General features: G+C 41.5%; 1 protein-coding gene across 3 annotated transcripts in view; it reads right to left on the bottom strand.

The window, feature by feature from the left end:
• The window catches only part of LOC137384512 (1-aminocyclopropane-1-carboxylate synthase-like protein 1), a 140,725-nt gene that overhangs the window by 70,105 nt on the left and 47,862 nt on the right, over window positions 1–22,758 (bottom strand). For all 3 annotated transcript variants that reach the window (XM_068058660.1, XM_068058654.1, XM_068058668.1), the window contains exons 4-8: window positions 19,940–20,009; window positions 8,850–8,916; window positions 8,678–8,775; window positions 8,514–8,591; window positions 936–1,036 (exon numbers count right to left, since the gene is read on the bottom strand). In XM_068058660.1, coding sequence (XP_067914761.1) covers window positions 936–1,036; window positions 8,514–8,591; window positions 8,678–8,775; window positions 8,850–8,916; window positions 19,940–20,009 — 414 coding nt within the window. The remainder of the gene's footprint in view (window positions 1–935; window positions 1,037–8,513; window positions 8,592–8,677; window positions 8,776–8,849; window positions 8,917–19,939; window positions 20,010–22,758) is intronic.

Below are 22,758 nucleotides of genomic sequence, written 5' to 3'. Positions count from 1 at the left end.
CTGCAGCAACAAACCTGGCCAAGGAATCTGAACCAGGCTTCCAGTGTTATGAAGTGGCCGTGAGGAGCTGTTCAAGAATAGCCAAATGGTGGTACATGCACATTTTTTTCCTAATGATTAATGGAAGCCTGGCTATGCTCTAAAAGGTTTTAGTAATCACCCACATACAGCACTTGTACTTTGCAGCAGTTTTAAATAATTAAATAAATTTCTCTGAAATTTGAAGTGTTTCCCCACAACCTTCCCCCATCCCACCCCCAATGAACTAACATAGCGCAACTCTAATCCTATCCTCATAAAGCTCATGGAATGCTGGAGGGCAGTTGAATACTGTAATAGCTTCCATATTGTGCCTTTCTTTTATGCAAGCTACCCCCAATTCCCACCCTAACACTGCTCTCCAGCCCAGAGTTCAGATAGTGATCTGTTGCCAGGCTTCTGTCTATACTATTCTTGAGGAGGCAGCTAGTTGTGCAAGTTGAATTCTCCCTCCCTGCTTGCAGTTATCCAAAATTCAGCTGAGAACAGAAACTCCAAGTGTGAAGAAAATGAGAAGTGTGAAACTGCATTTATAATACAGTACGCTGAAACACACAGACTATGCCATAGAGTTATTCTGATCTCTACTTTTAATTGAACATTTAAGATACAAGCATATTCTACATCAGAATTGTTGCTTAAATAGTTTGTTGATTCGAGAGACGTACCACAAAATCCTTTCATTCATACTTCAAGAGATTAAATTTAGAGAGCTAAACCTAAACTATACTAAACTTAGTTTAAGCATTTTAACTTGTAGCTGTCTGTCCATTTTTTTTTTAAGTCCACATGCAAATACAGTTTGGTGAGTGCTGCAGGGTGATTACCAAAGTTAATTTCGTATTGAAATTTCCAATATGAAAACATTGCAGCCCAAACAGTGTTGGGACTCAAACCTGTGTGCAAAGTCTAGACAGTCTTTCAGTAACTGTTCAGGGTAAATGTCCCCTAACGGATTGTGAGGGTTGATCAGGATTAAAGCTCTGACTCTGATGCCCTGTAAAAAGAAAAACTGATAGTCGAAGACGCTGAGGATATGAGAAAGGGATGGCGAGTCTTCTTAGTCGCCACCCCTTGTTAAGCAAACAATCACCAATAAAAGTTATGACCTGTACATGAATATCTGTAACTGTGCTATAAATATTTTAAGATTCTTCAGAAAGATATACAGTGCCCCAGCTAATTAGAACAGGTAGGTGTAGCACTTCTAAAACAAAAATAAGTTCTTCCTCATCAATTAGGTCCCAGCAAATAAATGCTTTGTAAAACTAGCTCCTATATATTTGAAAAGACTTCCCTTTCTAGATTGTTTCCTCTAAAATCCCCACAATCTGCCATCCAAAATAATAAAACTAGCTGGGGCACTGATTATACAATTTAAAATTACATGAAATAAATCACTTATGCAAGATTAAAATTAGTGTCTATTTCATACAAACAAGCTGCAAAAATGTTGTTTCTAATTTCTTAACTGACTCAATCCTTGTGCAAACTAATCTGCTTTAAAACTGAACAAAAACAGAAATAAAATCTGCAAGGCAATAGTTGGAGTGCTACGACTAGCATCAGGAAACCTAAGCTGAGAGGAACTAAACAGTTTGCTTTCCTTATTGCTATCCAATGGTTCCTGTTGGGAAGTGCCGACGTGAACATTAGGTGTAGGTGGGACTGTGTATAGTTGCAACTTCTCCATGTTTACTCAAGTGACGGACGGTCTGGGTTCACATGTGACAAATGACACTTAGGTGAAATATTGGGGTGAGAGCTGTTGGTGCCTGTAGAAAACTGGCAAGGGTCCCGACCATCAGAAGCGGAGGGGAAAGTGTAAAAAAATCAAAAATGCAAGCATTTTGTACATCAGTCTATAGATTGGGACAACTTTTCCACTTTGATACGGGCATTAAAACTCAATATATTTTGCCATTTTAGAACTTGCCTAGCCTATGTTACAATCAGATCTGACTGCCATAAATATGGCTTTTATCACATAAGCATTACTCACTGGTTAAGATAAGATTTACAACACTGCAACATGGCATGGCTGTACCTTCAGAAAACAACAAAAATATACTGTAGAAAGCTCAGAAGAAGAGCAACATAAACAATTCCAATACTTAAGAGCTATTAAGACATTCACAGAACTGGACTTGAACCCACTGGAGAAAAGACTAAGAAGGATGTAATTTGGGTTTTTGAAATATAGGAGACACATAAAGTTGATACAAGATGCAAGTTGGTAAATGAACTAGTTCTGCAGTTGCACTGAAAGAAATATAACCTCAAACAGGCCTAGTTAAATTCCTCTTCCACCCCCCCCCCCCCCCCCCCCCCGACACATAAAGTTGATACAAGATGCAAGTTGGTAAATGAACTAGTTCTGCAGTTGCACTGAAAGAAATATAACCTCAAACAGGCCTAGTTAAATTCCTCTTCCACCCCCCCCCCCCCCCCCCCCCCCCCAAGTGATTCCATGTTTCCTTGCAGGGGTGTGGATTAGAAAACCAGGGTTACAATGTTGTAGTACTATCTTTGACCTGGACTTCCTGCAAGTGTGGTTTTACACAGTGTGCAGGATCAACACTACATAAAAAATATGCTTTCAACAAGGGCACTAATCTTGTGCTAGTAAAAATCAAGACTGAAGGAAGATGATCAATGGGATATCAATGTTCCTGAACTGCTGGGACCAGGGAGTTACCATCTAACGAAATGTAGTTGACCAAGTTTGAACAATGTTGACCCAATATATTCTGGAGTTTTACACCGTCATATAAGGTACTGCTTAAGATTCCACATAGAGTTTAGGTCATCAAACCATGTAGTAGGACCAGGATGATGCCCAGTCTTAAGAATTTAAGTTACAAACAAACACAGGTTGAGGAAGTTGGGCTTAACTGTATTAGAAAATTGGGGAATTTCAATATGACCCAACTATGAATGAGATTGATACAAATTGTTCACACTGATGAAGATTTCAAACGCTAATCTGCAAGTTAACAGCAAAAAAGAAATTTTAGGGAAAGTAATAGACGTAAGAAATTACTAAGCAGTCATCTAACTCTAACCAACTCAAAACAATAGGAATTGTCAGTGGCAATCTGGGGATAGTATTTAGTTCGGTTTTCAATCTTCCATTTCTAAATAGACTTCAAAATAACCTCTTACTATCCTTAAAAACTTAGAGTTCAGATATTGTAAAACTGAACAAACTACACTAAAATAAAAGGGGAAAAAATGCCTTTTGGTGAATTTTGCACACATCATGTTATGGTACGTTAGTAGTGGGGAATGGAACAATTTCTATTACACAAATTCAGCATCAAGTATTTCCAAACCAGGCACAACAGAGTTGCACAACAGAGTCAGAGACAGAGTAAAACTCCCTTGCCTCTTCCCCTACTATGTCCTGCAGTCTCAACCTCAGAGAAGCATCCTTTAATACAGCAGAATATTTTTCATTTCCCACACCAACCATCATGGAGACTAAGTGAGATTTTTATTTACGGGTAGTTTTATATTTATGTAGCCATGTCAACTGGGACTGGACGGTGATGCCCAAATTCATTTTCTGTAGGACCTTTATAGACAGACTTCCTTACCATCATTCTGGTTAAATACAAGGTAAACCCCCAACAATTTGTTTGTGCAAATGACTAAACAGTGTACCAGTATATCAAGGCCAAAATAAAACATTTACTATTATGCAGTGCAGCAAAACCTGGGATGATAATCTCACCTCAACTACATTTTACAAATTATTTTCGCCCTCTCTTTTAAAAAAATGCTGCAACAATAAATCTTAAGCATCAAGAAAAAGAGACCATTAATTAAAAAAGGGAAAAAACACACACCCACAGCAGCACTTATCACATTTTCACAACTAATATAGGTGCAATTCCGGCAATTGCGCTGTTATTTTGATAATATTCCCTTCTAAACAGAAACTTGTCCAAAATATAATCTGTATTTGATTAAATAAGGATATTCAATGTGTTTGTACTATAATTACACTTATCAAAAGCAACTGTTTTAAACAGAATTTCTTTCTAAGAGAAGCATTGTTATGCTTCATAGAAAATCATTAATTACAAGAGTTTGAAGCTTAAAATAAATCAAAAGCAACAATTCAGGTCTTAACCCGATGCTTTCAAAACAGTTTTCAAAATCAATTCCTCTAAAGGATTAAGGCATTACCTCAGGGTGGCTGACAGTTAACATTCGAATTTGTTATTCTTTTATGGAAGTTAATATCATGTCTATTGTACATTGTGGGGTAAATTTGGAGGGCTGCAACTAATCACTCCCCCTCTCCTGAAAGCAGTGACTCAAACTAAGATGTCTATGCAGTCATCCCTTTGTCAGAGTACAGTCCTGTCTTTGTTCAATATGCATATGTGATTCTTTCCAGCTGGCTCCAAAGAGGTTCAATACAACTGTAACCCTTCCTTTACAATGCTGGCTGAGATCAGCTCAGACAATATACTGAATCTACGGCCTTCCCAATCTTAATGGCTCGGTACCACGCCAGGTGCTTTATCCACCAAACCATCAGTGCAGCCCTATACATGTCACTTTGTAATTAATTTTCCAAACTACAAGCTTAGCTATCTATGCACATTTTGGCTCTTTAAAGTACTCTGTCAAACCAATACGACTATTTTTGTAAGTCAAGTCAAGTAGCAAGAATAACCCAAATCAAGAGTTCTATGACAATAACATGACTGGAATCTTCACCATAAACCATCATTCTATGATCTCCCCAACTGCACCCATCTTCATCTCAAAATGCTCAGATGCAGAGCTCATGGACATCCTCAAAAATTTAGATCATATGTTCTGCTGACTCAACTTCATAAGAATGCTGAGAGATTCAAGGTATGCTGACAACAGACAGCTCCAGCGCTAAGGTACCACCTAAGATTTCATGATTGCTACTGGCTGTCCAATATTAAGTCATCGGTAAGCATGATTTTCTTCCAACTGAACACCAGCAAAATCAAAGCCATGCTCTTCAGTTCTCACATGAAGCCTGTCATCCTCGCCCACACTTTCATCTACAGACTGGCTGAACACTCAACTAAACCCACCAATATCCAACTTCAGGTGTCCTGTTGGATCCCAAGCTGAGCTTTAAACACTACATCCAGTCCGTCATCTTGGCAATATCATCCACCTCCTTTCCTATCTTATCCCCACTACTGTCGAAACCCCCATACATGCCTTCATCACCTCTAGGCCTAATTTCTCCAAGGGTCTCCTCACACAAGATTACTGAGCTCCACCTGACACCAATATCAAGTCACATGTTCAATATTCTATTGTGAATTGCTTTGGAATATTTTACTATGTTAAAGATTCTTTTTAACAGTAAATTGTTGTTACAGTTTGAGGTAGCTCTCTAACAACCAAACACAAAAATGGAAAAAAAAATTGAAAAAAAACTTACTTTACAAATATTAACAATTTTTTTAGTTTTAGTGACACAGCACTGAAACAGGCCCTTCGGCCCACCGAGTCTGCGCCGACCATCAACCACCCATTTATACTAATCCTACACTAATCCCATATTCCTACCACATCCCCACCTGCCCCTATGTATTTCCCTACCACCTACCTATACGAGGGGCAATTTATATAATGGCCAATTAACCTACCAACCTGCAAGTCTTTGGCATGTGGGAGGAAACTGGAGCACCCGGAGGAAACCCACGCAAACACAGGGAGAACTTGCAAACTCCACACAGGCAGTACCCAGAATTGAACCCGGGTCGCTGGAGCTGTGAGGCTGCGGTGCTAACCACTGCGCCACTGTTCTTATAGGGTATCTTTGGCTTACACTCCTTTGAAAAATGTGTAGCTTATTATTACAGTTTTCATTTACTCTATCAATTTCCACCATGGTATGATTCTTTAAATAAGGTAAATTGTGTTAAAAGACCATTCAGCAACAAATGGTGACACCATAAATGAAGGAAAACATTAGTGTTAATAAACAGATATACCCAAAGTTCAGCTTTTATTAGATATTAATACACTAACAAATTGCTTTTGATTTAATTTAAACTTGTATTTGAAAGGACATAATTTTTTTTTTTAAGTATACACATACACCAGACCCATTTTTAACAGGGATGCCTAAAAGGTAGTGAAGAAACTGATACTACTGCTCAGTCCTTTTTTTCTCCTAACAGCTTTATTTAAATGAGATTCTATTTTGCAGTTAACAAGCTCAAAGTTTATAGAACAAAAAAAAAACCTCTTTCAGTAATTTGGAAAAAAACTATACAGAACACAAAAAGCTTGCATGTCAAATGAATATCCTTACCCAGGGAAAACCCTAGTACAAAAACAAAATAAATTCTAAATGTTAACATCTATCTAAATCCATTCATCAAAAATCAGGTCAGTTACTATCTTAACTTCTACATTTTTAATACTAAATACCAACTAATATTTGGCCTGAACAAGATAGTTCCTTACTACTGTTATCTAAAAAAAACACACAATTGAGACTGTACTGTGAAATTTGTACCTCTGCTGCAGAATTTTACTTCAAAAGGTCACGCTCTCTTTTGGAAGAAAGTCTTAGTAAACAACAATTTACAACAGCAACAATTGCATACATGTAAAACAGAGCTGGAAGTTACACTGACCATACAAAATCAAAGGAACAGAAGTCTTCATCAATCAATATAGCATATAATTTATATATGGTTTTAAAACATGAACAGCAATACAACATATTTTTCCTGCTAACTGTATTAGCTTAGTTGTATACAACATATGCAGTTTTCTCACCAATAAAGCCAACAATAAAGGGCAATTGGAGGCATTAATTCGAAGAGAGGAAATAGACGTAATAGGGATAATGGTAACATGGCTGCAAAGAAGGCAGACTTGAAAGTTGAATATTACAGACTTTAATGTATTGAGATAAAAATAAGAAGGGATTGCTCACACTACTAGGTGTATACGACAGACAAACAAATAGTGAAAACAAAGTGGAGGTAGAAGTATGTAGGCAAATCCATGAAATGAGTAACTCAGAATCACAATCATGGGGGATTTCAACTACTCCAAATAAACTGGCAAGGAGTGAAAGGAGAAAAGGAAATGGAGTTTTTACAGTGTGTACAAGCTTCCATTGCGACCCAATATGTAAAAACCCCAACAAGGGAGGAAGCACAACCAGACTTAGTAATGGAGCAGCTAAGAGAAATAAGTATGGGAAAACATCTAAAAAGTAGTGATCACAACAAAAATAAAGCTAACATTATGATTGAGAGGGATACAAATAGTACAAAGAACAAAGTAATACAAACAAATCAAAACAGCTATGAGGGAATGAGGATGGAGCTAATGAAGGTAAACAAGAGAAAAATAGTGAAAGTGTTAGCACAGTCAACAATGTTTAAATATAAGATTGATAGGAGTGCAGGAAAAATATATCCCACTAAAAAACAAACTAGCCAGGAATGAGATATCCCGGATAAAGAGGTGAGGATAAATTGAAACTAAAAGAAAAACAACATAAGCAGTAAAAGAAGAGGATTGGCAAAAGGGAACATGAGAAGCTTAGGAAAGAGATTCCTAGGCACCAACAGTTGGTTTTGTCATGTTACATACTTACTACATAAAACTGATGAAGCAATCATTTTTCACTTATCAATGACTGTAAGTAGCATGGTCAATTATACATAGGGTTCATGAAAGGTAGTTTGCCTATAATGGTTAAAAAACCCTGCCTTTTATATGTCTGATATTTAGGCAATGGACAGAAAATGGAAAAGTGTTAACATATATGCAATAATAATTTTACAGTTTTAAAGCTTTCAGCCCTGCTTTATTGCCAATTGTGCTTATACCAGCAATTCTGTATAGCAATTACTTGAACTCTATAACCAAACTCCTGAACACTATAACGTACTACTTGATTGTGCACCTATGACCATGAAACATTACTGGCATAAAAACACAACAGTGTCAGCCATGGCTCAGTGGGTAGCCCTCTTACCTCCATGATAGAAGGTTGTAGGTTCAAGTCCTACTCCAGAAACTACAACACGAATATCTAGGATGACACTCCAGTGCAGTACTGAGGGACTGCTGCACTGTCTGAGGTGCCATCTTTCAGATGAGACATTAAACCGAGTTCCCCATCTGTCCTCTCAGGTGGACATAAAAGATTCCATGCTACCTTTCCAAAAAAGAGCAAGGGAGTTATCCCCCATGTTCTGTCCAGTATTTATCCCCCAATCAACATCGCAAAAACAGGTTATCCGGTCATTATCACACTGCTGTGTCTGGAAGCTTGCTGTGCATAAGTTAGTTGCCACGTTTCCTACATTACAACAGTGACTATGGTTCCATAGTAATTAATTGGCTGTGAAACACTTTAGAATGTCATGAGGTTGTCAAATAAATATAATATAAATGCAAGTCTTTCTTTCTTCCTAAAACATTTCAAAGCGTACCTGCTCCTTTGCTTTCTGCATGGCTGCTTCAAGTTTTTTCACTGTTAGCTGAAAAGGAATACTTTTGCCGTCTAACATCTAGAAATAAAACATTTTAAAAAATCTTAGTTTACCCACTGCAATTTTAAATTTAAAAAAAAGAGGAAGGCATATCATTCACATACCTTACTATCCAAAGGTACATGCACAGCTTGCACTTCTCCATAAAGCCACATATCTGGATTCACACCACCAAAATATGGAGTTGGAATCAGGTAGCCATCTTCAAAAAAAGAAAATTAGTTTTATTGGAGTCAAAAAAAAGCTAAGCAAAATAAAAATAATGATTGCATTTACCTCCAGGGTCAAATAAAACCATAGAAAGTGCAGCAAAGATGGAACAACATCCATTCATGACCACAATCTAAAAAATGCAGAGAAATAAAGACAAAACCAGTGGTTAAATAAAATTATGTCCGGCAAGAGTCTTCAATCTTAACTACACCTATGTATTATTTATTTCAAAATATTATTCCTTCACAGCCCCAGAAGCAAGTAGCAAAAAGTCCGGTTCGAATGAGTCCTGCTTTGACAGAGTGTTTTGAGCAAAGAGGTGCTGTTCGAGTCTTTTACAGAAAAAAAGCAGTGGTCCGAGTGAGGGAGGGGAACACAGCGAGACCAGAGAGCTAAAGTCCAGAGGCATTAATTAGGTAAGAAGCTAGGTGATTGGTTGGTGAGTTTTAAGGTTTCTTTTATTTTCTCTCAACTGGGACAGTTTTTTGAACCAGTGCCGGGGAGATACAAGTACTGTATTAAATTTATAGCTTTAACTAGTTAAACTACTTAATATAACTACAAATTATCATTGAGTGATATTTCTAAACTTGAAAAACTAATCAGTTAAATAAAATAGGATAAAGATGGCAGGGCAGGTGATGTGTTGCAGCTGTAGCACATGGGAGCTGGTGGGCACCAGTGTAATCCACTGCAATCACATCCGCAGTGTCTGCAGCTCGAGGAAGTTCAGGTCAGAGTTGGTAAGCTGGAGTACGATCTTCAGACACTGTGATGCATTTGGGAGGGAGAAAGTTATCTGGACACATTGTTCCAGGAGGTAGTCACACTGCTTAGGTTAGGTCCTTCCAATTTGGTCCGTGGTCAAGAACAGGAGGGTGCAACTACGAATGAAGTATGTATGGGGTTCCAGAGGTAGAACTGGAGGAGCCTTGCATTTGTCCAACAGGTTCGAAGTTCTTGCAGACTGCATGGACGATGCCAGGGGCTGCAGGGAGAATGAGCAAACTCCACCAGCACTGTGGTACAGGGTCTATTCAAGTGGGGGAGTAAAAAGGAATGTGATAGTAGTAGGGGACAATATAGTTAGGGGGATAGTTACTGTTCTCTGCACCCGAGAGCCTGAGTCCCAAAGGCTGTGTTGCCTGGTGCAGAGGTTAAGGACATCTCTTCGGGGCTGGAGAGGAACTTGGAGTGGGAGGGTAAGGATCCAGTTATCATTGTCCACGTAGGTACCAATGACATAGGTAGGACGAAGAAAGAGGCTCTGCTCAGGGAGTATGATGGCTGGGACTAAATTAAACAGCAGAACCACACTGGTAATAATTTCTGGATTACTACCTGAGCCACGAGCAAATTGGCATAGGGTAAATAAGATCAGAGAGTTGAATGTGTGGGAGAAATGGGTTTCAATTCATGGGGCACTGGCACCTGTACTGGGGAAAGAGACAGCTACACCGTTAGGATGGGCTTCAGTGGAATTACACAGGGACCAGTGTCCTGGCGAATTGTACAACTAGGGCTGTAGAGAGGGCTTTAAACCAAATAGTGGGGGAGGGTTCACGTGAGGGGAGATTTAGAAAGTTAACAAGAAAGGATAAGGCAATAGTACAAGGTAGTGATACGGGTAATGATAATCAGAGTGTGACAGGAAGGGACAAAGCATACAAACATAAGAGCACACCAGCAAATAGGTGAAAATGGTAAAAAGACAGAATTAAATGTCCAACTAATACGCGACCACAGAAAGCACTTCCTGCAAGTGTGTGCCCGCTTCCCGGGCAGCTGCCATGGCTCGTACATACTTTGCCAGTCACAGGTGTCGATGCTTTTCACTCACCCCGCTCACCTTCAGGGGTGGATTTTTGGGGGTAAGGGCTACCCCTTGATGACATGGCTTCTGACACCAGTGAGTACCACCAATGATGCTGAAGAGTGTTACAATGCCTGCCACGGCTTCACCCGAGCGACCATCAAGCAGGCCATTGGCATGCTTAAGATGCGGTTCCACTGCCTCAATATGGTAGAGCCCTACAGTATGCACCAGACAGGGTTGCGCGCATCATTGTAGTCTGCTGTGTTCTGCACAACATCGCACTACAGAGGGGGAGGCCTTGCAAGATGAAGTAGTACAGGAGCACGAGACATCCTCCGACGAAGACACAGAGTGCACACAAGGACAAGCACACATTGAAAATCAGACAGCAGTGATGGAGGCCAGACATGATGAGCAGTGCGCAAGGAGGCAAGGCAGAGACTAATAATTGCTCGTTTCCACAATCCATGAATTTCAATAAATATGTTTGCTAACAAAAATCATCATGCATGTAGTCTGAAGTCCTCTGCCTCAGTAACATCCGTCTCTCCAGCATGAATGGCCGCAACAAACTAAGCCCACGAGACAGTATTCGTGCAATTAACATCATGCATATTGGCATGCTAATGATGTCAGTGGTCACATTGGCAATACTCTAAGGCTTATGATGGAATTGAAGGCCACATAAGCACTCCATGATGGAATATGGTTTTCAGACAATAAAGGCAAGATTGGCAGGAAAACACATTAATTAAACATGACATATCTGTCTCACCCGTGAATACCCTTATGTGTCAAGGTCTTTTTAATATGCTTGCGGGTGCTCCTTCGCAGTGTTACCTCTATGCTAGCAGCTAAACTGGAGGCGGGCTGCTGATCAAGACGCCCGTTAGCCTGGGATGACGTCGGCAGTCGCTCTCTGTGTACCCAAGGCCTGGAGGGCCCCAGCTGCCTGCACCACTCCAGGACTGTCCTCAGGCATCGCAGCTGCTGGAGCTGGGCTCACTGGCGGAGGGGCTGAGGAGACTGTGTCCACGCTTGAATCACCCTGAGGGGAGACCCCAGATGTGGAGTACAGCCTCTACTCCTCCCCCTCAAGGATCGTTGGAACCTCATTGCTCACCGGAGAAGGACTAGGAGCAGGAACACTCTCCAGGCTCCTGGTGCTTCTTTCGCCCTGTCACTGCTGATTTGAAGTCATGGTCAAGTCAAAGGTTTGCAGGTCATGGCGTGTCTGTGGGAGCTGGCTCTCCATGACGGTCGCCAACCTCTCGTTGGATGAAGCTATACGCTCACATGACTGGGACATGGCTGCAGTCATGGCATGCATGGACTCCTCCGTCATCCACTCATGGCTACACATGACCTCTGGCATCTCTGCCAGATGTTGCCTTACTTCTCCCTGCAATTGACACCTGAGACTCATCGTCAGCTTGGGGCTCAGCAGAGACCTAGGACACTCACAGTCCTCCGGCTGTCGGAGGCCTCGGCTGTCTCAGCCTTAGCCAGCTGCTCGAGTGCATGTCTGGTGCTCTCACCAGCTTGTGACCCCGAATCGAATGCCAATCAGATACCCACTGAGATGAGAGTGTCTGCGCTGGTGGAGGATGCAGGAGAGTCATGGGATGGTGCATCCTCTAAGTGTTGCTTGTCCTCGGAGGTGGTCATTGTTTCTTCATTGTATTCTGCTCACAAATGCTTGGAGACAATGTAAAGACATTTAGGTGTTATGGTACAAATGTTGCAACGATGACAGCATTGTGTTTCTCTATAAAATGTAATTTTGATTCATTCTGTGGTTGTCAACAATCACTCTCTTCAACTGGGACCCCGAGCTCAACGTCCGATATGGCACATCCTCCTTGGCTCCCGGCTAACTTGAGTGCCTCCTTTTTGGCCTGGGACAGAGACTGGCCGCCACCGGGCCTGGCTGCCTCCCTGATGTTGTTGACCCCCTTCTCCTGAAGCAACAAGGATGCAGTTACTGTTAAGTTCCAAAAGTCTCTACAGCAGACTAACATGGGCCCTTCTTCTGCAGCTGGCGGATGTCGCTGCTCTCACACTGACTATCTGTCATGGGTCTAAACTGGGCTGAGATCGAAACGAGGGAGACTGCTCTCACTTATGCTGTCAATCATCATCTATCATTAGAATGGCTGTGTCAACAGTGCGCCTTTATCCTTGTAGGCAAGCAGATCACAGCAAGCTATGTAGAACTTCGCAACCTACCTTAGCTGAGCCTAGGTCACTAACCCTCTTCCTACACTGGACGATGGGTGACCCCACAGCTACTAATCTCCTCTGCGATCTCCATCCAGACTATCTTGATCAGGCAGGAGGATCTTTTCTTTCCATTGCTGGGAAAGAGGACCTGCCACCTTTCCCTTGCAGCCTGGAGGAGAGCAAGGAAGCATAACTGAACCATGGGGTCACCTTGCTCTTGCATCTGACATCAGACAAATGATGCCCAGGAGGATGTTTGCTGAGATGCAAAATTATGGCAAACCAATGAAGTGTTGCTGCACTAAACTACTATTCAATGCAAGGAGAGTAAATGCAGGGCTGGCATCCTTTTAAAGACGGCATCAATGCTGCCCCAGCCACGTGATTGAGGGGGTCGGCCGCTGTCATTATGCTATGTGGCTGCCCGCCGCATAATCACGAGTGTCACATACGGGACAGCTGACATTTTGCGCTCCCAGCGGCGTAATAACAGAGTGCATTCAGGGCACATTCTTAGAACAATATAGTGTGGAACCAACCAAGGAACAGGCTAATTTAGAGCTGGTAATGTATAATGAGACAGGATTAATTAATGATCTCAAGCTAAAGGATCAACTAGATGAGAGTGATCATAACATGAGAAACTTGGGTCTGAAACTAGTGTCTTAAACTTAAATAAAGGCAATTACAAAGGTATGAAGAGAGAGTTAGCTACTGTGGATTGGGAAAAATAGGTTAAAAGGGAACAGTTGATAAGCAGTGGCAGACACCTAAGGAGATATATATCATTGAGAAAGACTCAATGAGAACGATGCACCATAAGTGGCTAACTAAGAAAAAGTTAAAGATGATATCAAATTGAACAAAAGAGTGGACAACTCTGTAGAGATTAGTCATCAGCCAGAAGATTCGGAAGATTTTAGAAAGTAGCAACAGATAACTTAAAAAACAGAGGGAGAAATTCGAGTATGAGAGTAAACTAGCAAAAAATATAAAAGCAGACAGTAAGAGCTTCTACAAGTACATAAAAAAGGAAGAGAATAGCTAAAGTAAGCATTGGTCCCTTAGAGGATGAGACTAGGGAATTAATAATGGGAAACAAGGAAATGGCAGAGACTTTGAACAAGTATTTTATATGTCTTCATGGTAGAAGACACAACAAAATCCCAAGAATAGTAGAAAATTAAGGGACAAAAGAGAGGGAGGTATTTAAAACAATTAGAGAAAAAGTACGAAGAAAACTAAAGGCTAACAAATCCCCCGGACCTGATGGCCAGCATTCTAGAGTCTTAAAGGAAGTGGCTGCAGAGGAAGTGGATGTATTGGTTATGATGTTCCAAAATTCCCTAGATTCTGGAAAGGTCCCAGCGGATTGGAAAACTGCAAATGTAACACCTCGATTCAAGAAGGGACACAGAAAGCTGGAAACTATAGGCCAGTTAGACTAATACCTGTCAATGGGAAAATGCTGGGATCCATTAATAAGGAAGTAGTCGCAGGAAATTTAGCAAATCATTCTACAATCAAGCAGAGTGAACATGGCTTTGTGAAAGGAAAACCGTGTTTGACAAATTTATTACAGTTCTTAGAAGATGAAATAAGCAGGGTGGATAAAGGGAAACCAGTAGATGTAGCGTATTTGGATTTCCAAAAGGCATTCGATAAGGTGCCATATGAAAGGTTACTGCACCAGATAAGACTTCATGGTGTTGCAGGTAATATTTTATTTATTTATTTAGAGATACAGCACTGAAACAGGCCCTTCGGCCTACCGAGTCTGTGCCGACCAACAACCACCCATTTATACTTACCCTACAGTAATCCCATATATTAGAATGGATGGAAGATTGGCTCACGAACGGGAACAGAGTCGGGATAAATGGTTCATTTTCAGGCTGGCAAAATGTAACTAGTGGAGTGCCACAGGGATCAGTGCTGGGGCCTCAACTATTTATAATCTATATTAATAACTTGGATGAAGGGACCAAGTGTATTAGCCAAATTTGCGGACAATACAAAGATAGGAAAGCAAGTTGTGAGGAGGACACAAAGAGTCTGCAAAGGGATACAGATAGGTTAAGTGAGCAGGTAAAAATTTGGCAGATGAAGTATAATACGGGAAAATATAAGGTTGCCCACTTTGATAGGAAGAATAAAAAAACAGAATATTAAATGGAAAAAGACTGTAGAATGCTGTGGTATAGAGCGATCTGGGTGTCCTCGTAGATGAATCACAAAAAGTTAGCATTGAAGATACAGCCAGTAATTAGGAAGGCAAATGGAATGTTGGCCTTTATTGCAAGGGAAATGGAGTATAAAAGTAGGGAAGTCTTGCTACAACTGTACAGGGTGTTGGTGAGACCACACAGAGTACTGTGTATAGTTTTGGTCTCCTTATTTAAGGAGGGATATACTTGCATTGGAGGCAGTTCAGAGAAGGTTCACTAGGTTGATTCCTAAAATGAAAAGGTTGCCTTATGAGGAAAGGTTTTGCAGATTGGGCCTGTACTCATTGCAGTTTAGAAGAATGCGAGGTGATCTTATTGAAACATCAGATAATGAGGAGGCGTGACAGGATAAAGGCTGAAAGTTTCCTCTCATGGGGAATCTAGATCTAGGGGGCATAGTTTCAAAATAAAGGCTCTCCCATTTAAGATGGTGATAAGGAACAATTTCTTCTGAGGTTCGTAATCTTTGGAATTCTCCACCCAAGACAGCAGTGGAGGCTGGGTCATTGAATATATTCAAGGCTGAACTGGACAGATTTTTGATCTAAAAGGGAGTAAAGTCTGGAGGGGCCAGACTGCTCCTATTTCTTAAGTAACACCACGAAAATTCTAACTTCAAAATTGTGTCGTTGAAACAAATTTAGAGATGAAACAAACAGCTTAGGCATTATGCCCTATCCAGTAACTCAACTGAGAAGCAGCAACATTTCCCACACAAAGATAAGGTCAAGTGAAGCCCAGGGCTTCAAATTCATGGCCCTCTGTCTCTTTGCATTGAAACTAAATTTCAAGCAGGCGCAAGCACAGTACTACATTCATGCTAAATAGCAGAAGTAGCATAGCTATTGGCAGTGCGAAGCGATCCCACAATCAACATATCAGATCAATGCTCTACAGCCCTGCCACATGCAGTTGTGATTGATTGTGGACAATTAAACAACTAACCAGAGGAGGAGGCTCCAAAAACATCCCCATCCTCAATGATAGTGGAGCCTAGCACATCAGTGCAGAAGACAAGGCTGAAACATTTGCAACCATCTTCAGCCGAGTGAATGATCCATCTCGGTCGCCTCCTGAGGTCTCCAACATCACAGATGCAGTCTTCAGACTATTCAATTCTTGCCACGTGATACCAAGGAACAGGTGAAGGCAATGGATACATCAAAAGGTAATGGGCCCTGACGACATCCCAGCTGTACTACTGAAGACTTGTGCTTCAGAATTAGCCGCACCCCTAGCCAAGCTGTTCCAGTACAGCTGCAACACTGGCATCTACCCGACAGGTACGTCCTGTACACAAAAATCAGGACAAATTCAACCCAGCCAATTACTGTACCATTAGTTACACTCAGTCATCAGCAAAGTAATGGAAGGTGTTGTCGCCAGTGCTATCAAGCAGCACTGACTCAGCAACAAACTGCTCACCAATGCTCAGTTTGGGTTCCGCCAGGTCCACTCAGCTCCAAACCTCATTACAGTCTTGGTTCAAACATGGACAAAAGAGCTGAACTACAGAGGTGAGGCAAGAGTGACTGCCCTTGACATCAAGGCAGCATTTTATCAAGTATGGCATCAAGGAGCCCTCGCAAAACTGGAGTCAATGGGAATCAGGAGGAAAACTCTCCACTGGTTGGAGTCATACCTAGCACAAAGGAAGACAGCTGTGGTTGTTGGAGATCAATCATCTCAGCTTTGGGACATCACTGCAGGAGTTCCTCAGGGTCGTGTCCTAGGCCCAAACATCTTCACCTGCTTCATCAATGACCTTCCTTCAATCATAAGGTCAGAAGTGGGGATGTTTGCTGATGATTGCACAATGCTCAGCACCATTCGCAACTTCTCAGATACTGAAGCAGTCCGTGTAGAAAGCAGCGAGACCAGGACAATATCCAGACTTGGGCTGATAAGTGGCAAGTAACATTTGCGCCACGCAAGTGCCAGGCAATGACCATCTCAAACAAGAGAGAATCTAACCATCACTCCTTGACGTTCAATGGCATTATGTTCACTGATTCCCCCACTATCAACATCCTGGGGGTCACCACTGACCAGAAACTGAACTGGAGTAGCCATATAAATACCATGGCTACAACAGCAGGTCAGAGGCTAGGAATCCGGCAGTGAGTAACTCATCTCCTGACTCTCCAAAGCCTGTCCACCATCTACAAGGCACAAGTCAGGATAGAATACTCTCCAATAATAAAAGCAAAATACTGCGGATGCTGGAAATCTGAAATAAAAACAAGAAATGCTGGAACCACTCAGCAGGTCTGGCAGCATCTGTGGAAAGAGAAGCAGAGTTAACTGACCCGAAACGTTAACTCTGCTTCTCTTTCCAAGGATGCTGCCAGACCTGCTAAGTAGAATACTCTCCACTTGCCTGGATGGGTGCAGCTCCAACAGCACTCAAGAAGCTCGACACCATACAGGACAAAGCAGCCCACTTGACTGCCACCCCATTCACAAACATTCACTCCCTCCACTACCAATGCAGAGGCAGCAGTGTGTACCATCTACAAGATGCACTGCCGCAACACACCAATGCTCCTTAGACAACGCCTTCCAAACACGTGATCTCTACCAACTAGAAGGACAAGGGCAGCAGATGCTTGGGAACACCACTACCTGCAAGTTCTCCTCCAAGACACACACCATCCTGGCCGTTCCTTCACTGTCGCTGGGTCAAAATCCTGGAACTCCCTTCCAAACAGCACTGTGGATGTACCTACCTCACATGGAATGCAGTGGTTCAAGAAGGCGGCTCATCACCACCTTCTCGAGGGCAATTTGGGATGGGCAATAAATGCTGTCCTAGCCAGCGACACCCACATCCCATGAACGAATAAAAAAAAAAGAGAGTGACTGCCCTTGACATTGCGGCAGCATTTGACCGAATGTGGCATCAAGATGTCCGAGAAAAGTTTAAATCAATGGCAATCAGGGGAAAATTCTCCACTGGTTGGAGTCATACCTAGTACAAAGGAAGATTATTATGGCTGTTGGAGGCCAGTCATCTTAGCCCCAGGACATTGCTACAAGAGCTCCTCAGGTAGTGTCCTAGGCCCAACCATCTTCAATTGCTTCACCAATCGACTTCCTTCAAACATTAGGTCAGAAGTGGGATGTCCACTGATGATTGCACAGTGTTCAGTACCATTTATGACTCCTCAGATAATGAAGCAGTTCATGTCCACATGCATCATGACCACGACAACATTCAGGCTTGGACCGATAAGTGGCAAGTAACATTCGCACCACACAAGTGCCAAGCAATGACCATCTCCAACAAGACAGAATCTAACCATCTCCCTTGACGTTCAACTGAATTACCAGGGCTGAATACCCCACTATCAACATCCTGGGCATTACCATTGATCAGAAACTTAACTGAACCAGCCATATAAATACAGCAGCTACAAGAGCAGGTCAGAAGCTGGGAATTCTGCAATGAGTAACTCACCCCCTTCTCCCCAAAACCTGTCCACTAGGTACAAGGCACAAGTCAGGAGTGTGGGGGAATTTTCTCCACTTACCTGGGTGAGTGCAACTCCAACAAGTCAAGAATCTCAACACCATTCAAGTAAAAAGCAGCCCACTTGATCCGCACCCCATCCACCACCTTAAGCATTCACTCCCTCCACCACCACACATGATAGCCGCAGTGTGTACAACCATCTACAAGATGCACTGCAGCAACTTGCCAAGACTCCTTCGACAGCACCTTTCAAAACCCATGACTTCTACCACCTAGAAGAACAACGGCTGTAGACGCATGGGAACACCACCACCTGCAAGCTCCCCTCCAAGACACGTACCAATTTGATTATAATGCTGTTCTTTCACTATCGTTGGGTGAAAATCCTGCAACTCCCTCCAACAGCACTGTGAGTGTACCTGCACAACATTGTCTGCTGCAGTTCAAGAAGAAAGCTCACCACCTGCACAAGGGCAATTAGAGATGGGTAATAGATGCTCGCCTTGCCAGCAGTGTTCATATCCCAACAATAAATTAAAACAAATTATGCACCCTGACAGCAAAAACAGGAAAAGACCCATTTTAATTTTATTTAATACAATAACTAATAAACTTAATATTTTGCCACACTTTTATCATGTACCTCTGCCATAATAGCCATGTAACAAAATCTACAAGATAATAGACTGGGTTGCACCACTACAGATAACAGGAATTAACAGTAACCTGTCCTGTCCATAACATTTTTTGTTTTCATTTTCTTTTAGTAAACTGTGTCATATTTGCTTCTCCCCTCTGATATTGTAGGGCTACCACCAGGTATGGAGAAAAAAAAAAACAGTGGGAGTAGTTTCTACTAATGCATAAAACAAAAACTAGCTACAAGCCATTGCATTGCTTTCTTTCAGCTAATGAACAGGAACAGAAGGGTCCTCATAGCACGAAAAGAATAATTCAGGAAAAAAAACATTAACCAGCGGTACATGAAAAAAAATGAAATATATGAAGTCTACCAGGGATGAAGAAATGCTTATTCTTTCTTGTGAAAAAACACACTGCATCAGCAATGAGTGGGGGCAACGTAGGACAAACTCACCATCAACCCTCAGGAAATATGCTCTGTATTTCTGGACAGATATTGTGGTTAAAACTACAGATTCTTAATACAGATTTTCAACCAGCACTTTTGACCCCAACATGTTAACGGTAAGAAGACAACAATGCAAAGAAACTACCAAGTCCCAGCCCCACTGACATCAATCCCTTCCTTATTTCACTGAAATGTCATCATAAAGTCTTACTTATGATAAAATACTCTAAGTCAAATGTAATTACCCATCCCCAAACAAAAATGTCACCTAAAATAGTACTTAAATATGTAAGGCAAAAACAAAGCTCTGGTACTTCTTACATGCTCCGGATTCAATGCTCTTGGAGCTTTGGCATACTCAGTGAGAAATTTGGCAATTTCTTCTCTGAAACTGAAACACACAGTTAATGTAGAAAAGAACACACAATTTTTGTTCACTAACATTACAACAGACATTTACTCAAAAGAGAGAAATAAATTATAGTAGATTCAGTGAACACTAATTGTTCTCAGTTCATTTAAAGTTTAACAATTTATCCAAGTCTATAAGTGAGCTATGGTGATAAGAAATGTTTTGAAATTTGTTTTGAAGAAGCCCAAGAAATGCTTGTTCAAAATGTACAAAGCAGCAATAACTATCATATCGAAATTACAGTAGTGGGTTTGAACCTACGAAAGCACACAATTCTGGTCTACCAACATTCCATATTGGAACATCAAGACATTTTTGCTAAAAAGGACGCCCCCTCATTTTTATAGCATTACCTTTAAAATCAGAAACCAAGAGCAAAAAAAAAGGCTGAATTGAACAAGTCATACAAATGGAAGAAACAGGAGTAGGAGTAGGCCATACAGCCCCTCGAGTCAGCACTGCCATTCAATAAGGTCATGGCTGACCTGATCTTGGCCTCGACTCCACTTGTCCACCCCAGATTCCTCAAAATTCAAAATTCTGTCCACCTCAGCCTTGAATATATTCAATGACTCAGCCTCCAGAGCTCTCTGAGGTACAGAATTCCAAAGATTCACATCCCTCAGAGAAGAATTTCCTCCTATAATAAAAACAAGAAATGCTGGAATCACTCAGCAGGTCTGGCAGCATCTGTGGAAAGAGAAGCAAAGTTAACGTTTCGGGTCAGTGACCCTTCATCGGAATTTCCTCCTGTTGTCTTAAGTGGGCAACCCCTTACGCTGAAACTATGTCCCACTTCGTTCTAGACTCCCCCACAAATGGAAGCATCCTTTCAGCATCTACCCTGTCAAGTCCCCTCAGATCTTTGATGTTTCAATAAGATCACCTCGCATTCTTCAAAACTCCAATGAGTATAGGCCCAACCTTTCCTCATAGGACAACCTTTTCATCCCAGAAATTAACCCAGTGAATCTTCTATGAACTGCCTCCAACGCAAGTATATCCCTCCTTAAATAAGGACATCAAAACTGTACACAGTACTCTAACTGCAGTAGCAAGACTTCCCTACTTTAATATTCATCCCCCTTGCAATAAAGGCAAACATTCCATTTGCCTAATTACTTGCTAACTTTTTGTTTCATGTACGAGGACACCCAGATCCCCGTCAGCAGCATTCTGCAGTCCCTCTCCATTTAAGTAATATTCTGCTTTTCTATTCTTCCTACCAAAGTGGACAATAAGTGGACCAATGTTTACTTCAGCTACTCTCTTCCTGTTTGTGTACATGTAGAAGCTCTTACTGTCTGTCTTTATGTTTCTTTGTAGTTTATTCTCAATCTATTTACTCCCTCTATTATTTTTTAGTCATCCTTTGCTGGTTTATAAATTTTTCCCCAATCTTCTGACCTACCACTAATCTTTGCATCATTGTATGCTTTTTCTTTCAATTTGATACCATCCTTAACTTCCTTAGTTAGCCACAGATGGTTCATCGTTCTTGTAGTCTTTCTTTCTCAATGGAATATATCTTTGTTGAGAATTATGAATTATCTCCTTAAATGTCTGCCGCTGTTTATGTACCATCTTACCCATTAACCAATTTTCCCAGTCCACTTTCGCCAACTCTATCTTCATAATTTTGTAATTGCCTTCATTTAAGTTTAAGACACCAGTTTCAGACCCAAGGTTCTTACCCTCAAACAGAATGTGCAATTCTATTATGTTATAATCACTCTTCCCTCATTAATTAATCCGGTCTCATAACACATTACCAGAAGTAAGATAGCCTGTTCTGTTTGGTTCCACAACGTACTGTTTTAAGAAGCTGTCCCAAATACACTCTGTGAACCAGTCCTCAAAGCTACCTTGACAATTTGATGTATCGAACCTTTATGAAGATTAAATTGCCCATGATTATTGCAAGACCTTTCTTACAAGCCTCCATTATTTCTTGATTTATACTCTGCAATACAGTGTGGCTACTTTTAGAGGGGTCTATAGACTACTCCCACTAGTGACTTTTTCCCACTGCTATTTCTTATCTCCATCCAAACTGATTCGACATTTTGATCTTCCAAGCCAAGATCATTTCTCACTACTGCACTGATCTCATCCTTTATTAACCACTACCCCACCTCATAAGAACAAAAGAATTAGGAGCAGGAGTGGGCCATTCAGCCCCTCAAGCCTGCCCCGCCATTCAATAAGAACATGGCTGATCTGTCCCAGGCCTCAACTCCTCTTTCGGGCCTGCTCCGCCTAACCCTCGACTCCCCGAGATTTCAAAAATCTATCTACCTCCTCCTTAAATACATTTAGTGACCTAGCCTCCACAACTCTCTGAGGCAGAGAATTCCAGAGATTCACCACCCTCAGAGAAGAAATTCCTTCGCATCTCAGTTTTAAATGTGTGCCCCCTTATTCTGTAACTACAGAAACAGAAAATAGGAGCAGGAGTAGGCCATTCTGCCCTTCGAGCCTGCTCCACCATTCATTATGATCATGGCTGATCATCCAACTCAGTAACCTGTTCCCACTTTCTCCCCATACCCTTTGATCCCTTTAGACCCAAGAGCTATATCTAACTCCTTCTTGAAAACATACAATGTTTTGGCCACAACTGCTTTCTGTGATAGCGAATTTCACAGGCTCACCACTCTCTGGGTGAAGATATTTCTCCTCATCTCAGTCCTGAAAGGTTTACCCCATATCCTTAGACTATGACCCC

The sequence above is a fragment of the Heterodontus francisci genome, chromosome 2 (genome assembly GCF_036365525.1).
Source record: "Heterodontus francisci isolate sHetFra1 chromosome 2, sHetFra1.hap1, whole genome shotgun sequence".
Classification (NCBI taxonomy): Eukaryota; Metazoa; Chordata; class Chondrichthyes; order Heterodontiformes; family Heterodontidae; genus Heterodontus; species Heterodontus francisci.
This window is presented reverse-complemented; position numbering and strand designations above follow the sequence as displayed.